This window comes from Xyrauchen texanus, chromosome 40, assembly GCF_025860055.1.
Source record: "Xyrauchen texanus isolate HMW12.3.18 chromosome 40, RBS_HiC_50CHRs, whole genome shotgun sequence".
Classification (NCBI taxonomy): domain Eukaryota; kingdom Metazoa; phylum Chordata; class Actinopteri; order Cypriniformes; family Catostomidae; genus Xyrauchen; species Xyrauchen texanus.
The window spans coordinates 32,067,953-32,089,814 of NC_068315.1; the positions used below are offsets into that span (position 1 = coordinate 32,067,953).

The following is a 21,862-nucleotide window of genomic DNA, read 5'->3' on the forward strand; positions in this document are numbered from 1 at the left end:
CTATTTTTCTCTCGATACTTTATTTTACGTTTGTGATACTTAATTTTTGTTTTTTAAAAAAAATTTTTTTTGCTCAATACTTTTTTTGTTTTGCAAAACTTTATTTTATTTTGCAATACTTTATATTTTTGCAAATATATGTGGCATGGAATTGATCCCATAGGCAAGTAGTCTCCGGATGCTGATCTCAGAGCTTCCACGCTGGACACCCATTTCTTGCATCTTTACTGAGATCTCATGACATGGCATTCCATTCATAAACATGTCCTCAATAAAAGACATGTATGGTTCGAGTGCCATTTGAACTGGAAAGTTTGACCAACTGGGACCGAACCCTACGCTTTTGGCGCTCAGCGACCTACTCCTTTGAAACTATCCACTGCGCATGCGCGAAACAGAATTGAATCCACCGTGGGAAATAGGAAAACAAATAAAGAAAAATAAAGACAACGTATATTCGACCCATTATTTCGTTTTGGTTTCCTTGTTTATTATATTTCCCGTTTCGAGCTGAAAGCAATCAAACGAACGAACATTTTCATATTTGGTTCATACAGAAAAACAAAACATTGATTCGTTATTTCGTTTTTGGTTTGCCAGATTAAATGGAATAATCGAATGATCGGATGATACACGGACCATACACGGACCTACCCGGATCGAAGAAGAATGTATTTTGTCTAGAAGCAGACTGGGACATACAGGACTTAACTCAACAATGTATATAAGAGGAAAACATCTTACAGGATTGTGTGATTGGTGTGGAGTTAGAGAAACAGTGGAACATGTATTAATACAGTGTAACAGATATAAAGAGGAAATAAATAATCTAGCAGTTGAATTACAGAAGAAAGGAGAACAGCAATTAACCTTAAATAAGCTTTTAAATCCAGTAAGTGGGGATTGTCTATTAATACAATTTCTAAATATAACTCGGTTAATTGAAAGAATATAGCTAGGCCATAATAGGTTTTTTTCTCCCTGCTCCTCTCCATGGGGAGTGATGGACTTGGGGCTGAAATGGAGGAGCTGAACACGCAGCGCCATTGGAAGCACGAGTCCTTAAAGGTCTGTGGAGAGAAGGGAAAGAGAGTAGCTGGCGGTAATGTTCTATTTTAGAATGCGAGCCGCCAATAAGAAGAAGAAGAAGAAGAAGAAGAAGAAGAAAGAAGATTATCTGGGAGCCTTCCTTGCTGAAGGGCGGAACTGATGTGCAACGGTCTGTTTTCCGGAGGAAGAGCTGAAAGTACGGACACAGATGAGCATCACGGAGGGAGATTTGAGTGGGTTGATTTAGAACTCAGACGCTTTTCTTTTAAACAAATCGTCCGCATAGACTGTCAATGGAGCTTGATAAAGACATCCAGACAACTCAGAGAGGGTTTCACTGCAACCTTTGCCATGTTAATATACCCAACAGTAAGTTTAAGACATGAAATAAAGTCAAAACATCAGCGCTAACGCAAGTGAGACACGCTGCTGTACTGTTTGCATACCTGGAAGTAGGATTTACAAAACATATATAAATAATTTAGTTCCAACAATTTGTGGAATTATTATTTTTCTCTATTGTACTAACCAAAAAGTATCAAGGTATTTTTTGAAGTGTCTTGAGTACCCTGCCCATGCCATTGTTCTTGTTATAGATATATACATGTGTAAAATTGATAAATCCAAATGTACAACTACGCACGTGCCAAAAACACACCCAATCAACCTTAGTACTACCATTCTTTTCTATTTGTATTTATTTAGTCGTGGCACCAATGATAATACCATAGGCATTACCCAACACCAAGGTGATTAATATGGTAATCATTCATTATCATTGAATAGCCTATGTAAATATACTATGGTAGTCCCATCTGAGACGATCACTGTACCCTGATACTGGCACTGTACTTTTATGTAAGTTTGAGCACAACAACTTCTTGATGTATTCCTCAAAGAAATGTTCTGGGTTTTGCCTTTTGTGGTTTTTATCCCACATTTAACTGAAGTTTGTTTCTTTAGAACCGAGTCTGGAAGCTCATGTTAAAGGGAAGAAGCACCAGCATCTGCTGCGTCTCAGAACACAGCGTAAATCTCAGGAGGAGAACAGTGTGTTTGTCAGTGGCTTTAAGCCCGACACTACTCAAACCGACCTGAAGGAGTATTTCACACAGTTTGGACCGGTATCTGATGTCATCATGGACAAGGCGAAGGTTCTAAACACTCTGTCTTTGAAATAGTGTTATTTTTCACCAGTGATAATTATTTAATCTTTGTTTTGCTTTGGTCTATTTGACTGCAAGAGAAAAGATTTAACTTTTGCACTGAAAGAATGCCATACATGTGCCACATTCAAACCTGAAAATACCCGTCCATTTCATCATCAGTGATTTTGTTGGCCTTTGCTGTTGTCAGATGGCAATGAAATTACAGTGCTGTGGAAAAGTATCGGCCAATTTGATTTCTTCTGTTTTTGTGTATTTTTCATACTAAATTGTTTGAGATCTTCAAACGAGATAACATAATTCAAAGACAAACACAAAATACAATTTTCAAATATATAATCTTTTTTATTGAAGCAAAAAAAAAAAAGAAGTTATCACCTATATTACCCATGTGAAAAATGAACTGCCACATTGAAGTGTTTGAGCATGAACTGCCCGTTTAATGTCCTGCACCAACATCTCAATCGATTTCAAGTTAGGACTTTGACTAGGCCACTCCATAACTTTAATTTAGCTTCTTTTGAGCCATTCAGAGGTGACTTACTCCTATGCTTTGGATCATTGTCTTGCTGCATAATCCAGTTGTGCTTGAGCTTCATCTCACGGACGTTCGCATTTAGGAATTTCTGGTAGAGAGCAGAATTCATGTTTCCCCTCAATTATTGCGAGTCACCCTGGCCATGAAGCAGCAAAGCATCCCCAAACCATCACACTACCACCACCATGCTTGTTCGTAGGTATGATGTTCTTTTTGTGTAATTCTGTGTTTGATTTACAGCAGATGTAATGGGACCCCTGTCTTCCAAACAGTTCCTCTTTTGACTCGGTCCATAGAACATTCTCCCAAAAGCTTTGAGGATCATCGAGACTCTGTGTTCTTCTACGTTAGCAGTGCATTTCGCCTTGCCATGCTTCTATGGATGGCATTTTTGGCCAGTGTCTTTCTGATAGAGGAGTCATGAACAGTGACCTTTATTGATGCGAGAGAGTTCTGCAGTTCTTGGATGTTGTCCTTGGCTTTTTTTTCTGACTTCCTTGTTGAATTGTCGCTGTGCTCTTTGAGGAATTTTGGAAGGTCAGCCACTTCTGGAAAGGTTCACTACTGTGCCAAGTTTTCACCATTTGGAGATAATGGCTTGCACTCTGGTTTTTTGGAATCCCAGAGCCTTTGAAATATCTTTGTAACCCTTCCCAGACTGATGCATTTCAATGACCTTTTTCCTCATAATTTCTGGAATTTCTTTAGACCTTGGTATAGTCTGCTACTGGGTGAGAACTTTTAGCAAACTTCATGCTGCTGAAAAAGTTCTATTTAGATGTTGATTTGATTGAACAGGTCTGGCAGTAATCAGGCATGGGTGTGTCTATTCCAGCTGAACCCTATTATGAATGCAGTTTCATAGATTTGGGGATTTAGTAAATAAGGGCAAATATTTTTTCACACTAACTGTGTGCTATATTGGATAACTTTTTGCTTCAATAAATAACATTATCATTTAAAAACTGTATTTTGTTTACTCAGATTGCCTTTGTTTTAAGTTGAATTTTTAAACAATTTAGTATGAGATATACACAAAAACAAAAGAAATCAGGATGGGGGCAAATACTTTTCCACAATACTGTAAAAGGGTAATTGTAAATAGTTATCATATTTTTTACGGATGATAATTGTGCAAAAAAAATAAATAAAAAAATCCCATAGATTACAATACCATTGAGAGTATAAATTAATTTGATTTGGGCCACAAAGCCACCATCTTGAATCCATTCAGAACATCTTAGCAACTGCATAGCAATGCCCTGGCAACAACACCCTACTTTAATGGTGGTGAGATTTGCACTGGCATCACTCATATTACTTTTCTGGCCCAACAGTTTCATAAAATGTACCAGTGTTCAAATAATGCTATTGAATATATGACAGTTTTAATTTGAGCTAATGTTTATGTTGTTATCTGTAGGGTGTATATGCCATAGTTGAATTTGCTGAGCAGCAGAATGCCCAGGCAGCTTTAGCACAACTACAACATCAGCTCAGTGGTCTCAAGCTGCGCGTTAAGCCCAGAGAGAAGAAAGAATTCAAACTGGCCAGCAGAGGAAGACAAGACTACAAACACCAGATCAGCCTGGACAAACTCAACTTTGAGCTCTGCAAAGCTACATCTGTAAGAGTCAGATTCACAGTCTAGTTGTTACATTCCTAGTTTTAAAGGTTTTGCCAAGTGTAATTATGGTTTCTCTCTTTGCATGTGAAAGGTAAATGAGCAGATGCAGAAGGTGATGGAGAGTTTTGAGTTGAAAGACAATGAGAAGAAAGTGCGAGATCTTCTGGTTCAGCTTCTACAGGAAGTCTTCACAGAGTTCTTTCCAGGTCAGCCCTTAACACTAGAAGGTCCAAGCATACGATCATCTAAACGTTGTGCTTTAAGAAAAAAATTATCTTTGCACTCGATCACATTCCAGGACCCTACTTTCTTGACTTTTAATAGGTATTTGAGTTTTATTGCCCAGTGCGCTTACATTTTCAAAATTGCACCAGGAAAAGTTAGTTTAAAGGTATTTTGCTTCTAATTCTGTGAATAGATGGCCTGCTATTCTCTTTTCTCCCAGCAGATGATGCAGGGGCTCACTTCTAGTCCTACAATAATTTTGTATGCGTGTAGCTTATATTTACCTGTAAAGTGTATTATTTTATAACTAAATACAATATATATACATTGAAAATATAGACAGTAGGCCTATAGTCTATATATTTAAAATGACAATATCTATGTGAATATATTGTGTATATATATTCATAAATTTTTTGTAAACATGCTAAGGTGAAAAATATGGATGCAAATTCCACCTATTCAATATATAATGAGGCATCGAAAATTATTTGAGGGCAATTGACAAGTAAGCTGATAAATTGGCAGTGCTATTATGATCATTGTATCGAGAGCTATAAAGTAGCCACAGATTGCCTGGAGCTCTGTTAAAAAATACTTGCAACCCTCTGGTTAGAGCCCAAGAGGCCAGTATAATGAGAGAACCCCAGGGCCAACATCTTATGCCAAGGACAATATTACAAGTCCATTGTGCAGCTTACTGTGTTGGATTGACACAGAAATGTGGCAAAACATACAAAACTACTCTGATGCGGAAGCTGGATGGAATAACGCTGAAAAGTTCAAACTGACAGATGACGAACTAAAAGCATTTGTTGGTCTCGTTTATTTGAGAGGTGTTACGGGAGGCAAAAGCATGAGATTGGGTGACTTTTGGCCTAATGAATTTGGACACTCTTTTTTTTCAAAGAGACAATGTCGTGACAGAAATTCCGAGATATCATGCGCTTTGATGACAAGAACACAAGAGCTGCCCTATATATATATTGCCATGATATCTGAGATATTTGACAAATTTGTGAAAAACAGCATTGCTTCATACACGCCCTGTGAGAACATAACAGTTGAAACATGCTACATGCTGAACGCACATCCCTATCTAGGGAAAGACAACAGTAGGCCGGCTGGTCAGCGGTTATCAGACAATTTTGATCGGGTAGAATATATTTGCCCAAATTAGCATTCCATTGTGTGTGTGTTGGAGAGGGGGTTGGGATGTTGGAAATGTATATGGTGGAGTTACAAATATCTCAACATTCACAGTTCAAATTACTGATTCAATATCTTAGTTGGCAGAACAATATCCTGAATGCTGTTTGGCTTAAACTCTGCATATCAGATCACCTCAATGCTTTCAAATTGCAAACCATATGGATGAGTGAAAAGACACATTTTTATGTAATCTTAACCTCTGAAATGTACTGGTTATTTTTGGGTAAATTTCTTTTCTCACAATTTTTATACAAGCAGTCAAACATAAATGCAAGCAGACAAGCAGTCAAACATAAATGCATTAATCTATAGCTTCTTTCAAAAGAATATGTTGAGAGCATATCACAAACGTGATTGTATCATGGTAGGTTGGATCACACTGCACAAAAATATCTCGTCGATATTTAGACCTCTTGGTGGTGAAACACAGAAGTGGACTCTTCCAGCTACAGGCCTACAATCACAATGTAATTTATGCCAAACGAGAACGAAATTATACAAACTAAATATACGAGCATATCCTAAAATAAGAACAAATTGGACTTAATTGCGCACACACACAAATATAATTATCATTGTTCTTCTATCATAATAATAATTATAATAATAAGATAATAATGACTTCTTAAATATTCTGAAATGGTAATGCAAACAGAATAAATCTGGACGTAAAGAATTACATTTATTCTATGAAAATATTTTTTTAAAGACTGAAAATACATGAATGGTATTTTATTATTAATTACAGTGAAGGTAATGACAGATTACACGCACATGTATGTGTAAACACATGCACAGAAAAGAACGCTTTTATTTCAGCTTATTGCTGTAAATGTATGTTAAGATGTCAAGAATTCAACGATTTAATTACGAATAACTGCACTAAAATTATTATTATTTATACTATATACACTACAATTATTAGCCTTTATATTATGATAATTTTTATTGCAAGACAAAGCCTTTGCTAAAAATGAATATAGATGATAATTCATTAATAATTCAAAGGATAACAGATTCAATTCTATTGTATAAAACAGATAGAAGTTAATGCAAATAAATGAGCAGAAATCAGTGCTCAAGAAAAAAAGTTTCCATGATGAAATTGTAATATTTACTCAATCATATTTTGGCTTGTATAATGGTGATAAATATTCATATCACCCTCGTGCTCCTTGAGCTACAAGCTTTCGATCATAAAAACATAATTTATGCCAAATGAGAACGAAATCATACAAACTAAATATAGGAGCATATCCTAAAATAAATATAAGACAATGTTACCAGGACAAATGGATCTGGATCAACTGCAGACAAATTGTCAATAAATTCAGTCTATATGCATTTAAAACTAAAACTCGCAGTGACATTTTTAAGACCAATCCATTGGCTACTCGCAAGAGGCGCCATCTAGCATTCATTATGTGTCAGTAGCAGTAGCAGTGTCACTGTCTGAAGACTATGTGGTCTTCTGACCCCTTTAGTCCTGCTAAGAGTAGGTTACAGTGGCTCCGCACTTATAGCGTTAAAGGAGTTGTTCACCCAAAAATGTACTCACTCACTCATGTTGTTTCACAATTCTATGCTGTTATTTTTTTCAGTGTAACACAAAGGGAGAAGTTTTGAAGGGTAGTTAACATGAAATCATTTTGGAAAGTTGACATCATGTGGTGTGACATGCTATCTTCAATCTAAAACTATTGTAATCAGCATGTTTTTTTATTTTTGTATAATTAATATGGATTCCTCAACTATAGATTATTTGTTCTTTTCAAAATGCATGTGTCTCAAACAACAGGTGAAGGCAAAAATGTCATTCAAATGGTGAAAAACTTTATAACCTTAAAAATTCATATAAATTTAACCTAAAATCTTGTTGATAAAAAAAGTCCATGGACATGCTATTTGTCAACTACCTCTATTTTTCAACTAATGCTCTTCATTTCTATGCAGCAAGATGGTTTGTCAAAAAAAAAAACACACTATAAAAGTATATTGCGTTCCCTTGCTGTTTAGGACCGGTTTTGATTATTAGCAATAATTAATAATTATCAAGATTTGTAATTATTAAAATCAATTTTAATATAATAATAACTGTATGTAGGCCTGACTTTGTCTCCTATTTGTGTACATGAGGCCCAACATTCCCCCTTTGGTCTGAAGAGTTGGTTGTTGTCCAGGATCTTTAGAGCAACCGAAGGACCGAACAGTTCCTGTAGGTTCACAGTAACCTGTGAATTATGCCGTCTGTGTCTTCCTGATAGAAAAGAATAAGGTTGCACAGTCCATACAGTTCATAGATTTCACAGAGGCTTTATCGTCTGGGCATAGAAGTCTAAAACTACATTCATCACACAAAAAGACAAAAATTCCATGTTATATGTAAACACAGCTTTATCCGTAACACGCTGTTCTTTGGCTGTAACAAAATCATAGTAGGACATGACAATGGATACTAGGACCAAAACATTAGACTAAAGGAAAGGAGGGTTAGAGGTTAAAAGGCTTATCCTTGTGTGGCAGGGCGTAGGGTGGGGCCGGGTCGTGATTCTACACACCCGGTCCCTTATCAGTGTAACGCAGTTCAATGGAAAGGAGTGGGCGAGAACGGGCTTGACGACATAAACAATATTTTAATGATTAATTTAAACAAAAGACAAACACACACACATGACGGACATGTCCGTAAACGATCTCTCTCTCCCGCACCATCCTCCGCAGTTGGCCTTTATCCCACTCGGAGGCTTGATTAGCCTGATAAGGGTGTAGAATTCCGGCCCCGTCCTCCGCCCTGCCACACCTTGGAAATTATTGTGGTTATCTTGTGGAATGGGCTCAGACTGGTGTGTAAAACACAGCTGTCCTTATGCACCAGGGGGAGTTTCACATCCCAATATCTGCCATTGCTGTTAAAATACTTTAAGCATGTTGATAATGGTACGGTTGGCACATTCAGCCTGTCTATATGACTGGTGATGATACGGTATGTGGAAGTTGACTTCCACGCCTATGATTTCGTACATGGTAGTCATGATGCTTGAGGTGAAATGGGTGCCTCGATCTGAATCAACAGAGAGGTAACTGTGAGGAGGTACTTGTTACCTCGTAACTTGGGGACTGTTCCAATCCACCTGGAGGTGGGGCCATGGGAACATGATCCCTCGGCTCTGGAGTGTGGCCCAATCCAGCGGTCTGGATGGCTGAAGCTGGTGAACTGTTTTCTGGACCAAGTGGCCTTGGTGTTTCAACCTGTGTCCACTATAGCAGTAAATGCCGTTCTCTTCCAATAAGTCTTGCATGCCCTCCCGGTAAGGCTTGCGTTCCCTCCCAACAAGTCTTGCGTTCCCTCCCAACAAGCCTTGTGTTCCCTCCCGGTAAGCCTTGCGTTCCCTCCCAACAAGTCTTGCGTTCCCTCCCAACAAGTCTTGCGTTCCGTCCCAACAAGTCTTGCGTTCCGTCCCAACAAGTCTTGCGTTCCCTCCCAACAAGTCTTGCGTTCCCTCCCAACAAATCTTGCGTTCCCTCCCAACAAGTCTTGCGTTCCCTCCCAATAAGTTTTCCGTTCCTTCCCGATAAGTCTTGCTTTCCCTCCCGATAAGTCTTGCGTTCCATCACAACAAGGCTTGCGCTACCTCCCAACAAGTCTTGCGTTCCCTCACAATAGTTAAAATATGGGTACTGTTGTAAAACCATGGTAAATTTATTGCAAGGGCACATAAATCTATTTTAGAAAAAAAAGTCCTGCCTTGTTCTTTAAGGGGCTGTGCACAAATCTTGTCTGCATATTCAAACTGTTACCATGTATCTTTATGTCATTTGTTCTAGATTGCAAGATTGTGCCATTTGGCTCCTCTGTGAACACATTTGGGATTCACTCCTGTGACCTTGATCTGTTTCTCAACCTGGAGAACACCAAAGTCTTTCAAGCTCGCGCAAAGTCTTCTGAACAGGTGTGTCAGCATTGAACTCTATTAAAGGGATGTCTGTGATCTCAAACCTCAAACGTTTTACAGTGGCCCCTACAGTGGGTTTTTGGGCACTTTTGAAAACTCAAGTCTTAATTTATCATGTTTTATCACTTTGTTAAATGTAAGAAAATAGTTTTTGTGGTGTTTCTTTAAAAAACAATGTGAGTTACTTTGATATTTTGTTAATCAATTCAATGACAAACATACATTAAGTGTGGATAAAGGGTCCAAAGACTTTTTGGGGCCGCTGTATGTCTGGCAAACAGATATCTAAAAGAAAAACTCTAAAACCTGCAACTGGTTTCCCCATTTCCAACAGACAGGAGAGAATCCATCTGAGGACTGCCGTTCTGAAGACTCCATTCTGTCTGATATAGACCTGTCCACTGCCAGTCCGGCTGAGGTTTTGGACCTGGTGGCAGCGATTTTGAGGAAGTGTGTTCCAGGGATTCACAAAGTACAGACCCTCAGCTCTGCCCGTCTTCCTGTCATCAAGTTCAGTCATCAAGAGCTTAGTCTCCAAGGAGATATCAGCATCAACAACAGGTTGATTTTGAATCTTTTATTAGACTAAAATAGGGTTCCCACAGTCAGTTCCAGGCCTGGAGAAGTCTTGGAAATTAAATAAAGTTATGGAGTCATGGGAAATTTCTATAGTGAAAATGCATAGTTGACATGCTATACTTAATCTAAAACTATTTTAAACAGCATTTTGATGATACTTTTATAATTCTATATGCCGTTATGACCTCATTTTGGGAGACTACATGAAAACAGTTGCTTTTGGACATTCAAAGGTTTTCATTTCACAGAGTATTGCAGCCCATTGGACTTTTATCTTTTTATTGTGACATTTCTGTCTCTATAACCACTCTTTCTGTTTCTGCACCAGATTGGCAGTGAGAAACACTCGATTTCTGCAGTTGTGTTCCGGCATTGACTCCAGACTCCGACCTTTAGTCTACACCATCAGATTATGGGCCAAACAGAAACAGCTAGCAGGTAATAAAGTGGTATATGTTTGATAAATGTGAAAACTAGATTATAAATGTTATACATACTGTATGGCTTGTACAGATCTGATTTAAACCATTTTCATCTGTTATTTCATAGGAAACCCATCTGGTGCTGGACCGTTGTTGAACAATTATGCTCTTACACTGCTGGTGATCTTCTACCTGCAGAATCGAGACCCTCCTGTACTGCCCTTGGTGAACCAGCTTAAGAACATGGCCTGTATGTTAACCAAGATTGCTGTGCATTTCTATGAGTATTTTCAAATGAAGTATATAATTATTTGAGAACCAATTAGAAGTTTCCTTCTAAAAGCCAAGATTAATAACCTAGCTTTAAGAATTAACTCTAACTTTAAACAATTTGTCTGTCATGAGAACATTAGAAATGTGTTAAGTACTTCCGTGAAGTTGGCACCCCATATAATTAAATCATTACCAAATCTATACCATTCGTTTGTGCAGCATTTGTGCTGATTTATGCCGCAGAAATGTATGTTTGCGCTGATTCAGTCTTTGAGATATTAGACATTATTATTTTGGCTGTTTCCACCCCATGTGGTCCATATCACTGTTCATTTGTGCTTCGGTTGTGCCATTAAAATAAACGCTGTAATTATTTCCCTTCCTTAGCAAGAAATGTTTCGGTAGCAGTGACGTCGCTCCGAATCACACTGAAACGGTGCCGTTCGTTTGTGCCTTTAAAATAAACAACATATTATTTTCTTTGTATTTAACAAGATAGCTTTTGGGAGCTGTGAAATTGCACAGGCTAAACCGCATGTCAATCATTCTCACATGTCTCCATCGTTTGTGCTCACTTCTGGTTTGTGCCGTGTTTGGTATTGTTGAAGCATTCATTTTTGGCAAAGATTTAATATTTCACCCCATCAAACTCAAACACATCTCTCTTTTTCTGTCAGGAAATGTCAGATTTGGTCTAATATTTAAACCAGGGATGCAAACTACTCACCTTTCAGCTAAAGTCACAAAAGACTAAACTGAAAAAGTTCAAATAGAAGATGTTTTTGATTTAATTTGTTTTGGTCACTGATCTTTCCAAAAAATCATATCACAATCTTATAACACATAATCACGATCTTCCCAATTTTGAGATGTACTATAGAGAATATCCAGACTGGAACAAGCCTATGGATTTATCAATTTATACAATTTAAAACGCAGCATTGAGTTAAAGATTCAGTTGTCAAAATGGTCATTAAATGGCCTGAGTTTAACTTTATTTTAAATATTAAAGTTGTAATCAGCAGTCAATTGATAAACATTCAATTACTCAAGATCAAAGTACTCGCAAATTGCAGTAATAAAATATAAACTACACAAACCTCCTTTTCAGGTGAACCACTGCCACACAACTGCTGTTGAGTCTTTTTTTCGGCACCAGCTCCTCATCCGCCATGCTGATAGTTCATGTTGAATTTTTTGCCTCTTCAAATATATTCATGCAATATAGTATATAAAAAACATTTTTTAAATATATTTTGCTTTATTATTTTAATCACATTTTAGCTTTTTGAAAATGTACAGATTTCACATTCAATCAATTTATATTATGTCATGAAATCGCATTTTGAATAATGATATACACTGTTTGAAATTTCCTACACATTTGTAACAAAACAATTCACAAGGTGGGAAACCTAATAATGAAAATTAGGGGTCACGATTGTGAAATTTGCAACAAATAATTGAGATTATGATGATTAATTACCTGTTTTAGTGCTATGATGATTATTGTCTGTTTTAGGTGTGTCACGAATATGACGATTAATTACCGTACAAACTCACTATGTTTGCTATATGCACACGACAATGTCATTTATACAAATTTAGCTTGGGTCATATAATAAAATAAGGGTATATGAATGTATGAATATAAACGTATGAACGACAGTCAAATATAAAAGTATAAAGTTTAAAATAATATTTTAATTATCAAATAGGTCTACATAACTAAAATATATCTCTCTTATTTGTCCAATTTACTTTTGATCCACTGGACTTTTTCCTTGTTTTTTGTTATGCAATAGTAAAATGTTTCTGCCTTAAATTCTTCACTTTCACACATTATTTTAAGGCTCTCCGATTAACTCACAAGCCCTTATTTTTCTTTGAGATTCTGTTTCTTGCATTTTGTCATCACAGAAATAGAGCAGGCCTTCTCCTATGTCTCGCTCACATATGCAAGTGATTTATGCATATGCGTCTTTGGTGGCATGTTCGTGTTTTTTAGACGAAATATCAAGATAAAAAGTACCTAAACTGTTAAATGTACGTCTCGAGTCGAGACGCATACGTTTTGCTCTTTTGTGGTGCTGTGTGTAGTTTTAGTGCAACAACTCATTCCAGCATGTGAAAGGCACCTAACATGTTTTAAAACATTGTGCTGAAATTTCAAATAAATATTTTGAATATTAGCTAACATATAGGACTATACAATTACGCATACACCGTCAACACGTGTCACGCCACTTATAGACAAATTAAAACGAATAAAAGCAAATTCAGAGCTGAATACTGTTGCTGTTTACTTGCGAAAAGAACTATGAATAATTACCCATATACAAATGTACAGATTTGTTCAGCAAATTCTTATTTCTAAGGAATTCAGGGAAATAGATACAGTATTTATTTTAATGGCACAAATCGAGCACAAACAAACAACAGCGATTTGGACCACATGGGGTGGAAACTGACGTCACGCAGCCAAAATAAATCATGTCTAATATCTCAAACACCGAAATCAGCACAAACGAATGGTATAGATTTGGTAATGATTTAATTATATGGGGTGCCAACAACTTCACGGAGGTGTGTTAAGTATTAATTATGATTTTTGTTTGTGCAGGTGAGGAAGAAGAGTGTATTATTGAGGATTGGGACTGTACTTTCCCAAGTCAACCCTTTAGTGTACCACCTAGCAAAAACACTGAAGAACTGTGTAAGTACACATACTGTTTAATACATTTAGATGACTTAACGTTAAATTGAATGAATAAGCTCAGTTTAAATATTTCTGTGGGGGTTCAGATGTTATCGACAATGTCCTGACCAGTCACCCAAACAAGTGTCAGTCAAACTTCCCTCAGAACTGATTCATTCACTCAAACTTCACAGCTGCTTCTGCGTCACGCACACAATTTGAGATTCTCACTGTCAGGACTTTATTCAAGTAAGACTTTAATTAATATAATATAAAATAAAGTGGTTGAATATAAAACACGTTTGAACCGTTACCACTGTTGCAGATAGGTTAAATTCACGATTGTTAAGCTGCAATTACCGCATTACTGACATGATATTTGCAGTGAAATCGTGACTTTTATCTTCACAAATTAATTACTCATTGCCAGCATATCGAACCGCTTGTATGTTTATCATAAAACCCGGCAGATACAGTCCAGACATTAGAAAATGTTCAGTATAGATGAGTTTTTCCCTGTTTAGATCGAGAAATTAACTTGGGTTGCGGATGTAATAAAAATTGACACGAGTTTTTGAGACCAATCTCTGTAAAATCTGTTAATTTAAATGCGCAATCGAGAAATAATACTAGCCACATGACAAAGAGGGGTCGGCACTCCTAAGAACATGTAATATTACATATTTATGTAATTTTTTACTTTGTGTAAAAACCAGCATGACCATTGTAAAAAGGAGTAAGCACATATTAAGGGGAATATCCATCCAAAACTGCAAACGTTAACCTCTGAGACAATGGTATGAAATCCGTTAATGCAGCATTAATGGATATCATACCATTGGGTAATCCATTGTTTATCATATCATATTACAATCCAAATTACAAAGATTTTTAAAAGGATCCCTTCCCAATTGTTTGCTATATATTTCCTACCTTCTGCGCTCCGTTTGAGGGATTTTGTGCAGATTAACAATTCTTTTTGTTAACATTAATTATCATGAACTAACTATTAATTATATTTTTTTTACAGTGTTTATTAAATCTTTGTTAATCTTGGTTAATATAAAACTTTTTCATTGTTCATTCATGTTAGTTCCTAGTGCATTAACGTCTAGGATACGAATGTAACCTCCGTTCCCCGATGGAGGTAACGAGACGTTGTGTCGGAGAAGCGACACTAGGGGTCTCTCTTGAGCACCGAATATACCTCTGATCTATGAAAAAAGGCCAATGAGAAGTTGGCAGCTAGTATTTGCATACCCCGCCCCCGGACATACGGGTACAAAGGCGAAGCAAATACTAGAGTTCATTCAGGATTTTTCTGAGGAGCCGGAAATGGTCCGGCCACTACAGCGGCTCGGCTCAGCGACGTGGCCGGGAAGGACACAATGTCTCGTTCCCTCCATCGGGGAACAGAGGTTACATTCGTAACCTAGACGTTCCCCTTCTGTCGCTTTCTCCACGTTGTGTCGACACTAGGGGTCCAATTTAAATCACGCCATGCGCTGAGCCGTGTACGTGTTCTGACACAGGAGCGGGCAGGTGTTTTACGTGCCAGACGACCGGCTATATCAGACTGCACGTACCCTTCCCCAATGCCTCACCAAAGTCGTCGGAATCCTTTTGGTTACCCTGACTGGGGAACAAGGTGATGCTTGCCAACCTGGGAACGGGCCAAGCCTGGCTGGGCCTCTTTTCTCTCTATGTTTCTCGCATAGAGCAATAGACAGCCGGGGCCCTTACACGCACTGAGGGAAGGGGGTCTTACCCAATTTCCTATTCTTTCAGGGGGAAAAGACCCTGCGGAGACCACCCCTACCCAGCTGGGGAGGTAAGGTGGTGAATACATCACATGTGTTTTTAGGCGACATGTGGAAGTGGCGCGGTGGTAGGTCCAGCCTCAGCGAGGGGGGAGTTGCTACACACGGTGACCGGTGGGCAGCCGAAACTTACCCAAGGAAAACGCGGTTCCGCTCGTAAGGGGACCGTATCGCGGAAAATACACACAGGGGGAGTCTGCGTAGGAGTCCTCACCCTGTGCAGCACCTATTCCAGTACAGGGTAGATTTGAGTACCCGCAGTGGATTGGGTCGGCAAGTTCCTCCGCCAAACTGCGGACCCATGATGGCTAGGGAGGAATCGACCAGGGATTCCAGTTGAGTGGAATCTCCTGGGGAAAAAAGAAGCACAGTTTTACCTCAACCGAGGGAAAGGGCGCTATATGCAAGCGATTCACCCGGCCAGCCCATCAGTGTGTTACCGAGTTCTACTGGCTCGTACCTAAGAAAACACTGGATGAGACTGACTCAACCCTGAGATTGTAATATCTCGTAAAGGTGTTGGGTGTTGCCCAACCCGCTGCTCTACAAATGTCTGCCAGGGAGGTACCCCTGGCCAGTGCCCACGAGGACGCAACACTCCTTGTCGAGTGAGCTCGGCCCCGCAAGGGGGGGCGCACGGCCTGAGTGTGATAAGGCAATGAAATGGCATCTACTGCCCAGTGGGAAAGCCTCTGTTTGGAGACAGAGTTTCCTTTCCGCTGTCCCCCAAAGCATACAAAGAGCTGCTCAGAGTGTCTAAATCCCTGCGTGCGGTCCAGATAGGTACGCAAAGCACGTACTGGACACAACAACGACGGGGCTGGGTCTGCCTCCTCCCGGGGCAGTGCTTGCAGGTTCACTACCTGGTCTCTAAAGAGAGTGGTAGGAACCTTGGGCACGTAGCCTGGTCGCGGTCTTATGATCACATGAGTGTCTGCCGGACCGAACTCCAGGCAAGTGCTGCTGACAGAGAACGCTTGCAGGTCCCCGACCCTCTAGATGGAAGCGACCGCGATCAGCAGGGCAGTCTTGAGAGAGGGCCCTGAGTCCAACTGATTCTAGTGGCTCGAAGGGAGGTCTCAGGAGGCCCGCGAGGACTACCGAGAGGTCCCAGGAGGGGAACAGTCTTGGCCGGGAGGGATTTAAACTCCGGGCGCCTCTTAGGAACCTGATGATTAAGTCGTGCTTTCCAAGGGACTTGCCATCTACTGCGTCATGGTGGGCCACGATAGCAGCAACATACACCTTCAAGGTGGACGGACAGCCTCCACTCCAACCTCTCCTGCAGGAATAGGAGCACCTCTGTGGGTCTTCAGCCAAGGAAGAACACCAATCTGCGAACAAGCGCCACTTCAGGGCGTAGAGCTGCCTGGTGGAAGGTGCTCTGGCTTGGTTGATCATGTCTACGACAGTAGGTGGTAGGCCAGCTAGATCTTCCGCGTCCCGTCCCGGGACAAGACGTGGAGTTTTCAGAGGTCTGGATGCGGATGCCAGAGTGTGCCCTGCCCCTGAGGGGAATTCGCCAGGGAGGGGCTGTCGTGAGGAGTACGAGGTCCGAGAACCAGGCCCGGGTGGGCCAATATGGAGCCACTAGTGTGTCTTGCTACTCGTCCTCCCTGACCTTGCACAGCACCTGTGCAAGAAGGCTCACTGGGGGAAATGCGTACTTGCGCAGCCCCGTGGGCCAGTGTGTGCCAGTGCGTCTGCCCCGAGGGGAGCCTCTGTTCGGGCATACCAGAGCGGGCCGTGGGAGGTCTCTCGGGAGGCAAGCAGGTCTACCTGGGCCTTGCTGAATCGTTCCCAAATCAGCTGGACCGACTGGGGGTGAAGCCTCCACTCTCCACTGGGCAAGCGTTGTCGTGACAGCGTGTCCGCTACCACATTGAGTTTGCCGGAGATGTGAGTGGCACGCAGCGACCTGAGTCAGGAGGAGGAGACGATGGGCGAGTCGTGACATTTGGAGGGAGCGTACGCCGCCTTGGCATTTTATGTACGCTACCGCAGTGTCTGACCTGATTAGGACATGTTTGTCTCAAATTAATGGGAGAAACTTCCGCAGGGCAAAGAAAACAGTCAACAACTCTAGGCAACTGATATGCCAGCGCAGCGGGGCCCCTCTCCAAAGGCCCGTAGCTGCATGCCCTTTGCAAACGGCGCCCCAACTCGATTTGGAGGCATCGGTAGTGACCAGGATGCGTCGGGACACCTGCTGCAGGGACACTCCAGCCCATAAAAAGCAGAGGTCTGTCCAGGGTTTGAGTGTTTGGTGGCATGCGGGGGTGATTGTCACACAGTGCGTGCCGCGGCGCCATGCTCGTCTCGGGACTCGAGTGCCAGTCATGAAGCGGTCTCATATGCATCAACCCCAGCGGCATGACTGCGGCGGAGGATGCTTTATGCCCCAGGAGCCTCTGGAAGAGTTTTAGAGGGACGGTTCTGCCTGGCTTGAACTTTGCGAGGCATTTCAGCACCGACTGTGCACGCTTGTTGTTGAGACGTGCAGACATTGAGACTGAGTCTAACTCCATGCCGAGAAAGGAGATGCTCTGAACCGGAGTGAGCTTGCTCTTTTCTCGTTTGATCTGAAGCCCCAAGCGGCTGAGGTGTATGAGCACCTGGTCTCTGTGAGCGCATAGTATCCAGTCATCGAGGTAGTTGAGTATGCGGATGCCGGCTTCTCGGAGCGGGGCAAGGGCTGTCTCTGCGACTTTCGTGAAGACGCGAGGGGACAGTGACATGCCGAAGGGGAGGACTTTGTACTGAAACGCCTGGCCGTCGAACATGAACCGTGGGAAGGGTCTATGTCGCGGCAGAATTGAGACATGGAAGTACGCGTCCTTCAGGTCTACCGCTGCGAACCAATCTAGGTGCCGGACTCCTGTTAAGATACACTTTTGCGTGAGCATTTTGAACGGGAGTTTGAGCAGTGCTCGGTTGAAAACTCGCAAGTCCAAGATTGGTCGTAAGCTGCCGCCTTTTCTTGGGTACAACAAAGTTAGGGCTGTAGAGACCCTTCTCCATTTCGGTTGGGAGGACAGGCCCTATCACGTCTTTGCGCAGGGATTTGGCATGTTCGCCGTCTACTGCGGAAACGGACACCCGCGAAGAGGGGGGGCAAGAAATTAGGAAAGAAATGTTTTACTATTACATAATATAATCCAAATATAATAAAATACATTATAATTATATTTAAATTAAAAAAATATATATATATGTATGTATGTATATGTGTGTGTGTGTGTGTGTGTGTGTGTGTGTGTATATGTATATATATATATATATATATATGTTCAAAAAACAATAGTGTAAATGTAAAATTGACCCAAACTAAAGTTGAGTAAAGAGTAAAAGAATTTAGATAATTAAAACATTATTTTTCATATCATTCATAAGTTTTTAAGCATTAAAAGGAAATCATAGTTTATTCCTATTATTTGATTAATATATTTGAAGTTAAATATGTAAAAATTACTTCTTACAATGTATGAAGCACACATACAGAATTTTGTATTTTTAAATATGACAATTAATCGTAAAAGCCCTTAACAAGACAATTAATCATCACATCCCTACAACATACTATTAACTGCCATAATCGCAATTATTTGTTTGAAAATTAATCGTCAGTCAAATGTTATAATCGTGACAGCCATAGTTGTTTTCTAAAGTGGAACAATCAGACGGTATTTTTCAACAAGTCAATGCTCCTGCCCACATTACAAAGACCACCAAGAAGTGGCTTGAGAACAAGTCCATCAAGCTCATGTTTTGGCCTGGTCAGAGTTCAGATTTGAACCCTTTAGAGAATATTTGGGCTTATCAACATTGAGTGGAACAACATTGACTTTCATATCAGTTGCTTATGAGGTTTTATGAAGGTTAGTTTGCGGTTTTCAAAATAGCTGCCCATGTAGACTTTACACTGTGAGGCAGCTAACTAGGGTTTGGAAAAGAGCTGTTGGTTATGTGTTGAGCTTGTCTGTTATCACTGTTTTTCTTCCCTTAACTGTACCCATTTTTCTTCACTCAGGCATGTTGCTTTTTGGCTTTTTCACCTTTTACTCAAAGTTTGATTTCTCTGCTTCGGTGGTGTCTCTGAGAGACGGCCATGCGCTTCCCATCACAGACTTCCTCCGAAGGGACGAGGAAGCTGTAGACACAGCAGAGGCCTCTAGCCCTAAACCGAAGCACTCAACAGTCCCTAAATTGGGGCCTATGAATGTCCTCGACCCATTTGAGCTGAACCACAATGTGGCTGGGAACCTCAATGAGCGAACGCAAAAGAACTTTATGAAAGAATGCTGCGAGGCTGAGAAATACTGCCGCAGTTTGCAGTACCAGCGCAAATCGACCAAGGGAAAATCCTGGGGCCTTGTGCGGCTCTTTGCACCACCCAGTGAAACTGGGCCAAGGTCTCAGGTTGGGACTGAGAAAATTATGGAGGTCAGCATCCCGTTCAAGGCAGCCGTTCTGCCAGAACACTTGCGTGCTCAATTGGCATTGGCTGGGAATAGCTTTAGGGGTCTCTGGTTTGCAAAGGTCTGCTCTGCTGTTAAGGCAGTGTTTCATGAAATTTTACAATGTTCACCCTCAAAGGAGAGTCAAGAGACAACCACATGTCAAAGTCTGGACAAAGTAGATGGAGATGGGAATGAAACCGAGGTGAATAATAACCAGACCATAGAAGATATTCATCCTCAAACCCCAGGTCAAGCTAGTAAGAAAAGACCTCTAACAATGGAAGAGGGCCCATCGACCTCCAATTTTATACAACCTAAAAAACAGAGACTAGATGTTGATATGGAGAACCCAGAGGCAGTCCACTGGAGTTGGACTCAAAGACACTGCGTTTGGGCGGGCCGTCGCAAGGTCCGGAGAGATCTTTTAAAGACCAGCGATGAGACCTCAAAGCCTGAAGGGGGTTGCGTTGACATTGAGAGCAGGGTGACCCGGAGCATTGTGGAGAAAGAGGAGAAACTCCAGGAATTGCTGGAATTCAAAGTGGATGCAGAAGTTGTTGGTGGGAATGAAAGTACCATGGTGCTGCTCCGGTTAAACCCCAGCCATGGTCAAGCAGGTGTCTTCCAAGACTTCTTCCATTTTCTAGAGTCCTTCCTGCCCAAAATGACAGAAACACTTCTAGGGAGGATGGAGCATGTTACGGAAATGCCATAATTTCTTTGTTGTTTAAATGAATAATTGATATTGAATTGTGCAAGAAAAAAAAATTGATTATCAAGTAGTGCTCAGAGGTTTGTCATCTGCGAACCCTTTAAGCATAGAAAATAATTATACTTTTGTGATTATTTTAGAGAACTTTGAGAAAGTTTACGTGCTTATTTCTTTGCATTATGTTTTCTCAGAATTGGTTATAAAATAGTTTACTGATCAAATACAGTTTCTGTTTGTTTGTTTGCTTGTTTCTTTTTGGCATTTTTGCCTCTAAATGTTATGAATGTGAAGCATCATATTAAAGTGTAAAATGTATACTTGAACAATTGAGACTGTGACTTTCTTTATAAGGTGGATTGTTCTGACTCTAAAATCTGATTGGATAATATGATATTGCACACCTGAATGCAAATAAGCTGAAATCTGTATTAAATCTGTAATTAAATTGCTATGTTACTTGGCAACCGTAAACAATTTACAGTTAGGCTAATGAATTATATTACGTCGTGGTGGATGATTGATTATTATAATTGGGTCATTCCGGTTTTGCTATTTTTTTTCTCTGCTCTAAAGTATTTCAATTGTTAAATATTGCTATTTTGTAAGTTTGAGTACAACTTGCTTCCAAGCCAAAAGGGTGTCTAATTTATCAATGAATTGAACTTTTGAGTCACTTCTCTTCAAATAATTAGTTCTTAAGATTATTAATTTTCAAATTGGTCTGTATCAAATTGATTTTTATAAGTCTGAATCAAGTAATCACAAATACCTGGAAAAGGCATAGACATTAATTGGTCAGAAAGGGTGGGAGCCCTGGAACTGTTGAGCAGTAAATGGATTCAGAATCTTTATTGTACATTCTTTGCTTTTAGGGAGAAAAGGGTTGTTTGGATTATGTGTGACTGAAATTAAAAACAGAAAAACAAAACTAATGTTTTATAAATAATTGAACCAATATGAATAATGGATAACATCTAACTTAATGCAAACTAACTAACAGTTGGTAAGTAGAATGTTCATTATGTGTAATACATTTGCATATCTCATCTATTCATCAATCATAATTCGGGAAGAAAAGCACACATCAGTTGGCTTATTTTGCTCATATGGATGCACACAGTTATGAA

The 21,862-nt window shown here is 40.2% G+C and overlaps 1 protein-coding gene across 1 annotated transcript; it reads left to right on the plus strand.

Annotated features, from left to right (window-relative positions):
• Positions 1–1,132: 1,132 nt before the first annotated feature.
• On the plus strand, positions 1,133–21,023 carry tut1 (terminal uridylyl transferase 1, U6 snRNA-specific). The gene is made up of 10 exons (XM_052112929.1): positions 1,133–1,419; positions 2,014–2,204; positions 4,178–4,381; positions 4,473–4,587; positions 9,644–9,768; positions 10,106–10,332; positions 10,679–10,788; positions 10,900–11,022; positions 13,669–13,761; positions 19,594–21,023. The coding sequence occupies exons 1-10, from the start codon at positions 1,344–1,346 to the stop codon at positions 20,736–20,738; spliced, it is 2,409 nt and encodes an 802-aa protein (XP_051968889.1). The 5' UTR covers positions 1,133–1,343; the 3' UTR covers positions 20,739–21,023.
• Positions 21,024–21,862: the final 839 nt, after the last annotated feature.